We start from the raw sequence: 12,480 nt of genomic DNA, 5'->3' as shown, positions 1-12,480 counted from the left end.
CCACTGCACACTTCGATCCTACCCCGTCCTGGGGTCTATCCAGTGCTCAACCTCCCTTGTTGAGCATGCCCCTTTGTTGTTAACTGTCAGCGCTCCACTTTACTTCAATACCGTGTGGGTGGGTGGTTTTCCGGCGCTCCTGCGGCTAAGGTCCAGGGAGACAAAGAGGACGATCCCCTCGAGGCACTTCCTTAAATACCTAACCTATTAGGATTCGGTTTCGTTTCATCCTTGACCCATCCCGAAACCGTAACGTCACAGTCCCCCTCCTCAATCCGGCCTCCCAGTGGGATGCTTGGTCCTGTGGCGCAACTAAGGATGCCCCTCCCCTAGGCGCGGGGGGCGCCTGCTCATTCTCCTAACTTCTGCAACCTAGCTTTATTTTTGGGTCACCTGCTCATATCGTCAATGTTGCTAACGCTTTCATCCAGTCTTGTTTAACTTCATTATAGCGACAAAATATACTTGGGGTCCTTAGTTACTGCTATCGCCGGACTTCGCTTAAATCCGGAACAGTATACTGCACCTATGCTCTCTCTGACCTCTCAAATATAACCCTGTGGTCCTCCGTATCAGTCCTTCAACTGTGTTTGAATGCAGAAAACAATACTTTTTAAATGCATGAGTCTATTGTACAGAATTTTCAGTGGCATTGCACCATCTATTCTAGCTAGGACATTCTCATGCTACACTCAGAATGGGCCCTTATGTTCATGCAGTAACCTTAAATTTGGCATTTCCAAGTCATATAAAGTAAGGACTGGTGGCAGATCCTTTAGAGTCAAGGCCTCAACCCACAGGAACTGGCCCCACTGAACCTCAAGAAAGAATTCCATCCGATGAATTCAGAAAGGTTTTGAAACGTATGTTTCCTCAGGAATAAACTATGAACAGTCCTATCAACCAACTTTTGTTTTTTAACCTTAGTGTTTTTTTTGTGTTACCATGGTGTCAATGAGAGGCCCATATCTCTTTTGAAAACACATTCAAGTAGCCAACTAAATCTTTAATGGTCCCAGGGACTCTCACATTTCACAAGCGTGTAAGCTGATGAAGCAGACGTTTTGAAGAAGCCCAGTTAAGGCATGATTGTGGAGTGTGTGTGGTAGGAGCATCTGAAGACTTCATTGTGTGTGGAATTAGTACATGAAGAAGGGTTCCAAGCGTTAGGTAGAAGCTTTGATAGCTCTGTAAGTAGGCTAAAGCATGAATTGCAGACTATTAAAGAAAGGGCATATAATGGTGTGGATGAGATAGGTGCATGGAGAGGCAGGTATTGAGTGTGGGTGTTATTTGGGGGTTGTGGTACAGAAAACAGAAGATTACTAAAGAAATCAGTGCACCTGGGTAGAGTGACTGAGTGCAAACTTTTGCTTCTTGGAGTTGCTACAGGGCAGAGTTTTCGCGTAGGCCATGGGTTGGAAAGATATAATGGTGTAAAAGGCAATTAGGAAAGGGTGGGAGCAGCTAATAAGAAAAGAGTATATTGTAGTGTCAAACGGCAGCGTTAAAAGTGACATAGTAATGTCTGGCAACTGCAAGCAGGCAACAGGTATGAGGCATCCTGAAGTAGCTCTCCACACACTTTCATTCTCACCATTAATTCCTGGACTTGTGACTATTTTTATATGTGGGGAACCCTCTTTCTAAACCTATGGAACTATCTTAATATGCCCTCTTTTTAAAACATACTACAGATTTTTTTTTTCTAAGGCAAGTTATTCATAGTTGCATTACGCATACCTCATGCTTTCCACTGCTACTAAAATCCACAGGGTGGCCTGGAAGAGGCACATATTTCGAAATTGTCAATTCAAACATACAAAAATCACTTTCTTATAATAAAAAGAAAATTTTAAAAATTTGTGTGGTTGTGATAATTCGGCATATTGAAGGTTTGTGGGCTATTGATGATCTGCAACGTTTTCAACAAAGTGGCCTGCAAAATGCTCCATAATCTATTATTACTGCCTATGGGACAGGGCTATATGACACAAGAAATGTCTTGGGTTCCATTTTTATAATAGGAGAAAAGAGTAGGTATATGTAACTTACTCCAGCAAAAGTGTTAGAGCCCTGGACAGTGATTTGTACTTCTTGAGAGTCCATGTGTATTCGAAGAACGTTTATGTTCAGACACTTTTCACTCTGGATAGACAAAAATAAAACATCATTACTGTCATTTCTTAATCCTTCCCCGCATTTTATGTACAGATTTATAAAACATGATCCAAACTCTTGATTTGTTCGTTCAACTCGTTGTCCCTCACCTACGGAGGCCATCTAACTCCATATCATCATTGCCAGTTCTCAGCTTTTGTATAGCAAACTAGTGCATTCTGGGTGTTGCAGTCTTGTTTTGTTTCCACTGAACAAATTAGTCTAACAAACCTGATATTAGCAGGTGAAAAGCCAAATAATGAAAATAGTGTTCTGCATGACATTGAGGGTTGGGCCACCCTATCCAATTCCTGTATCCCTTCCACCCTCATTCCATGGACACCATCTTCCAATCACCCGTGCACTTCTGACTTATTGCTCCTCAAAGCTCCCTGCTCAACTCTCACGCCTGGTCGCTCTTTATTCCACACACCTCTTTCCTCAATCATCACTCCTCACTTCTTGAGTAAATGAGGATCCCCCTGTACACACCCTCCGTTTCCACAAACTCCTGTGATAATCAACTGAGTCAACTATCTGCAGTAGTTAGCAGTTGCTTTACGGATACGCATTCCGTTTACCTCGCAATTTAGATCTTCAACCAGTCCTTTTTAACCAACAATGCAATGCATGCTGGGATTTTTGAGCCCATCACTTACAAAGTTAAGCTTAAAAATTACAAGCCGACAAAATACCCATTCAAATCTAGGGTGACCAGGTGTCCTGGATTTCCTGGGACAGTCCCAGTTATTCACAATCTGTCTCGGGAAATTTCAGTAAATTTAACACATATCACGGTTTTCAGAGAGAGTTGGCTGAACACAGAGGGAGGCAAATTTTCATGTTTTCCAGTATAGAATCAGTCAACAGCTCTTAGCATGAAGCAATTAAGTTAATACAGATAATACTGTGTGTAAATGTTGCATTTAATTCCCTTTAGTGACCCACTGTTTGTTTTGTGTGGAGATGAGTGGTGTTAATAAAGTCACTAAGGACCTCTCGATAGATTCACAATTGTAGTGCTACCTGCGTTTGTGGAATGTGCCACTTTTTTGGATATATGATTAAAAACAAACAAACTACACAATCCACCCTCCTTAGACGATGCTGTTAACACGAAGAAGCAGTAAGACTCTTTTCTGGCAGTTATTCTTCAGCCGAAACGGGGTTTGGGTCAGCCCCCAATAACTCAGTGTACGAGTTGGTGTGCTTTGAAGCAGAAAACTGCAGGGCAGTTTGAATGGGGGACGGTTCTCTGTACAGCAACCTGTTATTCACTTTTTACACACCTATAATACAATGGAGTCTGCAATACCTATATAAAATACTCTCTCTAATTTCCTTTTTACAGGCGAGTTGTAACGTCTCTAGTCGCCTATAATAAAGAAAAAACTTAGCTACTCAACTGTAATAGGCTATTGCAGTTGATTTCTGATGTCACAATTTCTGCTGCAGGTCACAAAGCTTAATTACAGGAAAAAAGGTAGCTGTCTTTTCCTTCTTCTGATATTTTTTTCTAAAAAAATAAAAGAAAGATTGATTGATCAGCAGAAAGGAAATATTTATGGCAACATGTTTATTTTTTCCATGCAATAGATCATTAAAGGATATATAGACTATCTTAATGTTTCTACTCATATCTGAGCCATCTTACTTTTTTAACCTGCCTTACATTAAACAGATTCCAATTACTTTTTGCAAAAATGACTGGTTTTTGGTGTACTTAATTTCCCATTACAGTTTTTGCTTTTATTCTTCTTGTCTACAATGAACATGAAAGAGCAAGACACTAAGGATGCAAGTAGTTTATGAGGAAGGCAATGGTGTGGCCATCCATTATTCTAAGGAATAAAATACACTCTGCCGTGCAAGTAACCTCAGAGTTCCATGACATTATAAAGGTACTCGACCTTCGGACTCATTCCTCAATAAGGTCATGGACAATATCCTTATAAAGTATGGCAGAGGGTACTTTATCCCATATATTATTTTATGCTGTAGTTGGCCCCCAAAATTATCTTTCCCTGGTTTCAGCTGCTCATGGGCAGGGGACTAACGGGGGATCCATACAAAAGATGGACTTTCCTTCCAGTCTCAAATGTATTAAAAAAAACAATACCTGGTCTTCTCCCACGCACCACCTTCTGGGCTTTTTTTGGCAGTTTTATGTAGCCAAAGCTCAACCTGAAGTTGTTGCGAGTGCTTTACATGAGCACAAGTTACATTACATACGTCAGCTTCATGTTTTTTAGGCAAGGGGAGATTATTTGATTTGCCCAGAATCACAGGATGTTGAGCAGACGCTGAGACTCAAACCTGGTTGCGCAGTATCAAAGTCAGCAGCTCTGGCTGTAACGCCACATACTTTCCCTCCCGAAGTTGTGCTCTCTGCTCGACAGGAGCAAAAAGCTATAAATTCACTGACAGGCTCTCCGAGAGCCCAGTCGGAGCAGCCTGGAATTCTTTCATGGCAACAACTGTTGTTTCCCACTTGTTTCCCACTCTTGCTCTGTCATAGCAGCAAGATAACCAGATTTAAAATATAGTATACAGAACACCAAGAGTTAATTATTTCCCAATGGATCAATTTTTGTCGCTTTTAGGATAAGCCACCATACAACATAATTTGAGTTAATGCCCGTGAGGGTTCAAATTTATGCCGTTCAAGTTGTGTGCAGCTATAAGCTGCTCACATATAACACAGTAAACTATCTCAGCACTGCATTGTCTTTAAGTATGTACAGCCTACGAGTCATTAGTATGTTACACAAGGATTTCCAAAACAAACTCATTAACAACCGAGCTATTTTTCACAGACTACATCTGTGCCTTACATGCAGGGCCACTGGAATTATGAGATTGTTTGGCGGTTACTTTTTTCGCATAATTATGGATTTGCTGCATTTGCCACATAATTCTTCATCTGCAGATTTTAAAAACAACAAAAAATGGTTTCTAACTCGAATGATTCAAAAGTTACTAAAAATGCAGGGACACATGTTGCAACGCAGTAGAAGGCCCTTTGCTAAATTTGACTGGTCACCTTTCTGTTGCTTTTATGTATATTTAGGTGTTAAACGGGTACCAAAAAGGTTCAGCCTATGCCCAGACCATGTTAACAAGTGTAAAAATTACAAAATCATGAAATAATACTATTGTATTGCATTATATTGTAATTGCATTTATATAGCGCTTACTACCCCTGACGCGGTGTCGACTATCACAAAATATGCAGCATTACGCCGCATAATTTACATTTTCTTGCTGCATAAATCAATCTTGCCGCATAATTTGGACTTCCCTGTCGCTCAATTCCAATGACCCTGCTTACACGTTGCAAAGACTGCTCTGCAACATGCACATTAACCAAACTCTTGTATGAGTCAACTTGTGACCAGAGGTTACAAACAACTGTTTGTTTCTAGCAACTTCACTAACCACCTGAACTATTTCACCAGTATCATTCCTTAATTTGGGGGGATACACAATGTGTTTACGCCTGGCACGGCCATTCTTAAAAACTCTATCCCCGCATAACTCGACCCCAGTACTACGCCCTCTTTCTGCTTCCCTGCTGCGCTACCTCACCCTCCCACAAGTTTTATGTTCTTTTATGTTTATTCCATTTCCAGTCATCTTAACCACGGTTGCACCCGCCTAAATTTCTTCTGACAACGCAATTAAACCCTAGCCAATCATTTCCAGTTCCCAGAGTCCTCCGGAAAATACCTTACAAGTTAAGCACAGGGGAAAATGGATTCCGATCAAACACGAGGATTGTAAACAATGTTATAATGCGCTTTAGGCGACACAAAACACGAGTTCAACAGCTGAAGACTTGCCTGCGGATGACGGAGAAAATATACGTTTAAAGAAGAGACCCAATACTTTCGAGACAAGGGAAGACAGCAAGCCGACAACAAAACCCTGTCGCATCTTCTCCTCTTACAACGCTGCTCACTTGTGAGCGGCCGGTAGGAGGCACAACCTCCAACGCCAAGAGGGAGAGTCCCTATGGCGGCCATGACTTCACGGTCGCCGGAGCCACAAACTTCACATAAATCTACTTGGGAAATAACCCCCTCCTTCAAAATCTTTTTAGGTGTCCCAGGTAAATAGAAACGCTGGCATTTTTTGGTAGAGGCGTTAATTTATTTTAGCCTTTTCTTTTACCAACAACTGTGTGTTATAATCTTATTATTCATTTGTGGATTTATTTACTTTGATGAAAAAATATATTTTTACTGTTCCTTTCATATACACATATATGACCTTGCGTATCCGTTTTTGATGTAGCTCGCAAAGCACCGAGAGGGCTATTTTTCCAAGATGGCCAGGAACGTACACACAGTTGATTTTGGACTGTTCTACGCTACGAACTTTTGGGAGTATTAAGAAGCTTCGCCTTCCCTTGCGCTGTCATTAAGTAGGGGTCAGGGCCCAGGAAATGTATGCAGATGCCTCCTGCAGACTCCGTGAATAGTAGAGAACAACAACTTTGGCACTTAGGGAAAAGGAGCAATGCTTAAAGGCACAACAACGTTGTCCTTGAATGTAACCAACAGTACAGAGCATTCTGGGACTTATACTTTTGCCATTGGCTGAAAATTCTATGTCAGGACCGGAGGCTCCGATTATGCTTCTCATTTCTTTACTAAGAAATTGCTCAGCAGCCAATCATATTACAATAAAAGAAAATAAGACTACAATACCCATGAACACACTGGGTATGACGTAATAACCATAGAGTGTCTCCTATAAAAGGTCCCTAAGAGAATACCACATCCTCTTTCTTTGCTGCTCCGCAGCCAGTTAAGTGCATTTCTTAATTTATTCTGCTGTTGCTTTTATCTTTGTACTGTATTGCTGCAGCGCGGCGTTAGTGTTGTCGAGCCTAGCGCTGTGTGCGCGTTCCGCTTTGGGCATTGTTCGCGTGTGCGGATTTTTCATTCACACTTTGTTTTCGGTGTTGCAGGGAGCGTGTGTCCGCCTCTCCGGTTCGGGCGCGGGACGCCCGTGCCTTCAATTGTTCAGTGGAGTGGGAGAAGGGGGCTGAAAGGCTACGCGCGTAGTCCTTTCTTTTGTTGAATTCAGGCGGCCGTTACCGCGCATGCGCGGCGGCCATTTTGTGTGTTTACAAACACAGCGTATTTCATCAAAAATCAGCACAAGAGCAGCGCTTCTTTTGCTCGTTGCCCAAAGCCTGTTTTCTTGCCCCTATTTGACGTCCTGCTGTTTTTCTGACACAGTGGGGCTGGATAATACAGCATATGCGTTGCCTAGAGTGGCTTATACTTTATTGGCAAGCCCTCCCTCCACACTTAAATATTTCAGGTCATACTTTACCTGTTTGTTTGATCTTGCCTACGGGGTTCTGCCACCCCCCCCCCCCCCATTGTGCCTTGGCGTATTGATTTTCCTGTGACTATTTCTTCCTCTGGTGGGCTTATTAACGCTTGGTACTACCATGGCTGAATATTATGAGGAAGATTAATATTATTATTATGATGAGGGAGCCTCTGGCTCTATGGAACAGGATTTGGTTGAGGCTCTTGACGTGGGTGTTCAACAGTCAGTGAATAAAGCGCTGGTTCGCGCTATTACACCTTTAAAACGTCATTTGTCCAATTATGCGGTACAGCAGGGTTGGCTGCCTAAGTCATCAAAGTCTTCACAGTCCTCCAAGTCTTCGAAATCTTCCAAAATTGCGAATCCGCATAAGTCTGATTTTGTGAAGCTGGCCAAGGCCCTCTCTTCTGAGCATTCCTATGGTCAGCCTTCTAGGGAGACTTCGTCCTCTCCGGTTCGCCAGACAGACGATGATGGTACCTCTCCTTCTTCCTCCTCTGACCATGACGTTGCTTCCCCTCCTCCTTCTAAGAGGGCTCGGAAGGAGCATTTTGTTGATGCACCGTCGCATCCCCAACTTCTTACCTTTGAACCTTCCGACATTATGCACCGTAATTCTTCTTCTTGTCTCCCATCTCAGGAAGTGGCGGAGTACGTCCAAACACATATTCGTCAACCCTTTGACAAGGATGTGCGTACCCGTCTCCGATCGGAATGTCCACGGCCTGATTTGGCAGACAAATTGGCGGACACTCCTGAGGTGGATCCCACTATGGTGACTTCTCTTTAAAAATATGTCAAGGATCCTAAAAGAGGTATTGATAGAGCATGGTGCTCTTGTCAAGACAAGTTATTGGATTTACTGGGACCTCTCACAAAAATATTGGACTTAGGCTTTCGGGCCAAGGAGTCTTCCTCCGCCATTGACCCAGATGACCTGATTGGTTGGGCTCAGAGGGCTATTTGCCAATTAGGAAACGCCAATTGTGCTATGTCCTGTGAGCTTAGATGCTCTATACTGGACCCAAAGTTGGCAGAACTCTCCACTTCGGAGTCTGCTCCTTTGGCGCAGGGTTTATTGTTCGGGCATCCTTTCCTTAAGGAGTTAACAAAATTTGTGGCCACTTTCAGTGGACTTGACAAGGCTCAAGCTTCCATTATACGGGCTTTTCGCCCGGTTTTTGGACGGGCCGGACGATATAGGGGACGATTGTTCGGCCGGGGTTTTAACCAGACCACCCAGCGTGGTTATCAGTCCCACCGTGGAGGAGGTCAGGATCCCAACTACACCGCCAACAAGTCTTCCTTCTACCCATCCCATAAAGGTCGACACCAATTCCGGAAGGGACGCTATGGCGGTAATCAAGGAGGACATCACGATTCCTCCGCTTCAGGTGAGCTTGATCTCGGCTGCAGAAGTCGTGTTGGGGGGCAGGATTCAGTTTTTTCTTCCCAATTGGCATTTGATCTCCAGCGAGGCTTGGGTGTTAGAGACTGTCAAGGGTTTCAGAATAGAGTTTTTCAGTTGCCCAAGTCAACCCCATCCTCCTTCTCCCCTAGTTTTTTCCCTTCACGATCAGGCGATTATTTCCGTGGAAATAGATTCCCTTCTGAGAAAAGGGGCTATCGTCCGGACTTCCCGTCATCTTCAGGGTTTTTCCAGCAACGTCTTTCTAGTTCAGAATAAAGGAGGCCGTTCCAGGCTAGTTCTCAATTTAAGGGATTTTAACAGCTGGGTTGTCTATCGCCACTTCAAGATGGAGGGCATCCATCTTTTAAGGGATCTTCTTCAGGAAGGGGACTGGATGGTCCGTCTCGATCTGAAGGATGCGTACTTGTCGATTCCCATTTACGGTCCTCATCGCCTGTTTCTACAATTCCAATGGCAAGGAGTCTGGTTCGAGTTCAAGGTTCTCCCGTTCGGCCTCTCGTCAGCACCTTGGTGCTTCACGAAGCTTCTGAGGCCTGTGGTGGAGTCACTGCGAGCTCGGGGTGTTCGTCTGATAATCTATCTGGACGAGATTCTCATCATGGCTCACTGTCCCCATCTGTTAATGATCCATTTGGAGTGGTCAATAGATCTGATACAGTCACTCGGATTTCTAGTGAATCTTCAGAAGTCTATTTTCCGTCCCTCGCAGTTGATGGAGTTTCTGGGTTTTCTGATCAATTCCCTCTCTTACCAACTCCTCTTGCCCCTTCAGAAGATCAGAACGATCAAATGGGAGTTGAGATTGATTTTACACAAACAGCTTGTGTCGTTGAGATCTATAGCTCGGATTGTCGGTCTGTTAGCTTCATCAATTCAGGCCATCTTCCCGGGTCCTCTCCATTATCGGGCGCTCCAGCGACTCAAAATCCGTCATCTCCAGAAAGGCCTCCGGTATTCGGATCAGATTCCTCTTTCAGAGGAAGCGAGGTGGGAGATGTTGTGGTGGTTGGAACACATGGAGTCCTGAAATGGGCGAGCCCTGTTCGGAGTGTCCCCGGAGGTGGTGATAGAATCCGACGCCAGTCGGTGGGGATGGGGAGCCCGTTGCGGTCCAATGTCCACGGGAGGCCGGTGGTCTTCGCAGGAATTATCTCTCCATATCAATTGTCTGGAGCTTCTGGCGGGGTCTTTTGCGATTCGTTGTCTGTCTCCACACATGACGAACTGTTGCATTCTCCTCCGCATGGACAATGTCTCAGCGGTTCGATATGTCAACAAGTTAGGGGGACTCGTTCCAAGATTCTGGCAGAAATCGCCAAGGATTTTTGGCACTTCTGTTTTCAGAGAAATATCACTGTGATTGCAGAGTACCTTCCGGGTCACAGCAATCTGGTGGCAGACTGGAATTCTCGTCATCTTCGGGACTTCAGCGATTGGAGGCTTCACCCTCGGGTGTTCAGATGCCTGTCTCGAATGTGGGGTCCCTGCCAGATCGATCTTTTTGCCTCTCGGCTCAACACTCAACTTCCTCTGTTTTTCAGTTGGCCTTTTAAAAGGTTTTAACCAGTTGGCCAGTTTTAAAGGTGCAAGATCATATGACTTGCCTTAAATTCCATACACTTATCACAGTAGTAAAACTATTCCACTGCTTAGTCCATGTCTACATGAGACAACATTTGGGATGATATGCAATGGTCCACAGATGAATTATCATAGGCCAAATATGTTCTCTAAAAGTCTCTGGGATCCTGGCAGCACCTATATTTTTTCAGAAAGGTTCACAGCCTGCTGAGACAGGACAGGGACCATGGCCACCTTCCCGCACAACATGCCTAAGGTAACTGGGGCAGTAGGATTAGATGAAAGGCTCCATGGGAAGGATTCAAGTTCTCTTAGCAAGCTGCCCACAGGCTTTAATCACCAGCAGAGTCGACTACTGTAACACACTCTACGCAAGAATAACTAAAAAGCTCCTGAACATGCTCCAGACCATTAAAAGCACCACAGGAAGACTAATCCTCATCCAACCTCATTGTACTCATATCACCCTACATTTCGGAGAACTGCTCTGGCTCCCAATCCACAAACAAATCCAGTTCAAACTGCTCACATACACTTACAGGCACTACACAACACCAGCCCTACATACCTTAGCCTCTTGCACACCTACCAGGAACCTCCCCACTCACCCGTACTCTCACTGGCAAGCATATCCAGCATCAGCAAAGCCACAGGCTGCGCGTCTTCCTATTTTTCCCCCAAACCATGGATCGACCTCCCACACCACACCAGAGCCTCCTCATTTCTTCTTGAGTTCCGCATGAAGCTGAACACCTGCCTCTTCGATTAACCTCACCAAAGAAACAGCTGCCTAACCCACCTGCAATGTGTCTCGATACGCTCATGGCTGTTTAGCGTGCTATAAAAATATACATAACTCATTCGTCTCTCTTAGAAGAAAAATAAGATGAAGTTTTCTGCTAAGATCTGATATTAGAACTAACTTGGTGACACGGCTCATAAGCTAAGAGCCCTCATCATTCATTTCTCTCCTAATTGGACCAATATCGCCTTCAAGATCTCTAGCTTCTCATCCACATTTCTCACTGAGCGAATACCCATACTCAAGGTGCCAACCCACCCTCTCCGCACAGGCACATATCTACCTTGCTTTAAGTAAGTAGACTTACCATTACTCAAAAGGTCACAGCCCCCTTCTATACCTGCCACATCATCTTCATCATGCCTCCCTTTCTTCTCCAAAATGTTTGAAAGGTAGGTTTTCAACTGCCTCACTGCTTTCCTCACTACTCACATACTATGGACCTCCTGCCATCTGCACTCAACAGAAACTGCTCTCACGCGTTTCTAAGTTTATTACCATAGCCCTTCACAATTACCTCCCCTCCTCTTTCATACATCTTGATCTCTCTGCCACATTTTACTTTGTTGATCTCCCCACCTTACTGTCAGTGCAATGCAGTCTGGGAATCAAGGACTTGGCACTACACTGGTTATCTTTCTACCTCTCCAATCACTCTTTGCTCCCCATACTTTACCAGTCGAGTCCCACAAGGATCAGTTATGTGACTTCTCTTCATCCCTCATCCAAACCATCTATCCCTTTGGCTTTTCTTATCACCTCTATGCGGACGACTTCCAAATCCGCTTTCCTATTCCCACATTTATTCCCCTTCTACAAAGGAAAGTCTCCAACTGACTCATTGCCATCTGTCGCAGGATGGTGATCAGATCTCTTATGCTGAACACCTCTAAAACAGAAATAGTCTACTTTCCTACTGCTTCAGCGCCTGCCTCCCATCCCCTCCCTTGCTACTTCCACACTTACATCGCATCTTCGCACCCTCAGTCAGAAATCTTCCATGAATATGGAAAATATTCATATGTAATATATATATATATATATATATATATATATATATCCACAGCAGCCAGATTTCAACTACCGAAAAGTGGAAAAATCTGCCCATACATTTTCTTCCACACAACTAAGACAATGGTATTCTGACTTGTCCTAA

General features: G+C 44.0%; 1 protein-coding gene across 5 annotated transcripts in view; it reads right to left on the bottom strand.

Annotated features, from left to right (window-relative positions):
• Nucleotides 1-6,127, bottom strand: part of LOC146868700 (uncharacterized) — a 133,655-nt gene extending 127,528 nt beyond the window's left edge. For 3 of the 5 annotated variants that reach the window (XM_085613345.1, XM_085613320.1, XM_085613329.1), the window contains exons 1-3: nucleotides 6,003-6,126; nucleotides 3,567-3,676; nucleotides 2,056-2,148 (exon numbers count right to left, since the gene is read on the bottom strand). In XM_085613345.1, the coding sequence (XP_085469471.1) occupies nucleotides 2,056-2,109 (54 nt within the window). In that variant the 5' untranslated portion in view covers nucleotides 2,110-2,148; nucleotides 3,567-3,676; nucleotides 6,003-6,126. Of the gene's footprint in view, nucleotides 1-2,055; nucleotides 2,149-3,566; nucleotides 3,677-6,002 lie in introns of all 5 variants that reach the window. The other 2 variants (XM_085613313.1, XM_085613335.1) reach the window with 1 other exon arrangement.
• Between the last annotated feature and the right edge of the window lie 6,353 nt (nucleotides 6,128-12,480).

This window comes from Triturus cristatus, chromosome 1_2, assembly GCF_964204655.1.
Source record: "Triturus cristatus chromosome 1_2, aTriCri1.1, whole genome shotgun sequence".
Taxonomy (NCBI): Eukaryota; Metazoa; Chordata; class Amphibia; order Caudata; family Salamandridae; genus Triturus; species Triturus cristatus.
The sequence above is the reverse complement of the archived record's forward strand: the minus strand, read 5'-3'. Positions and strand labels throughout refer to the sequence as shown.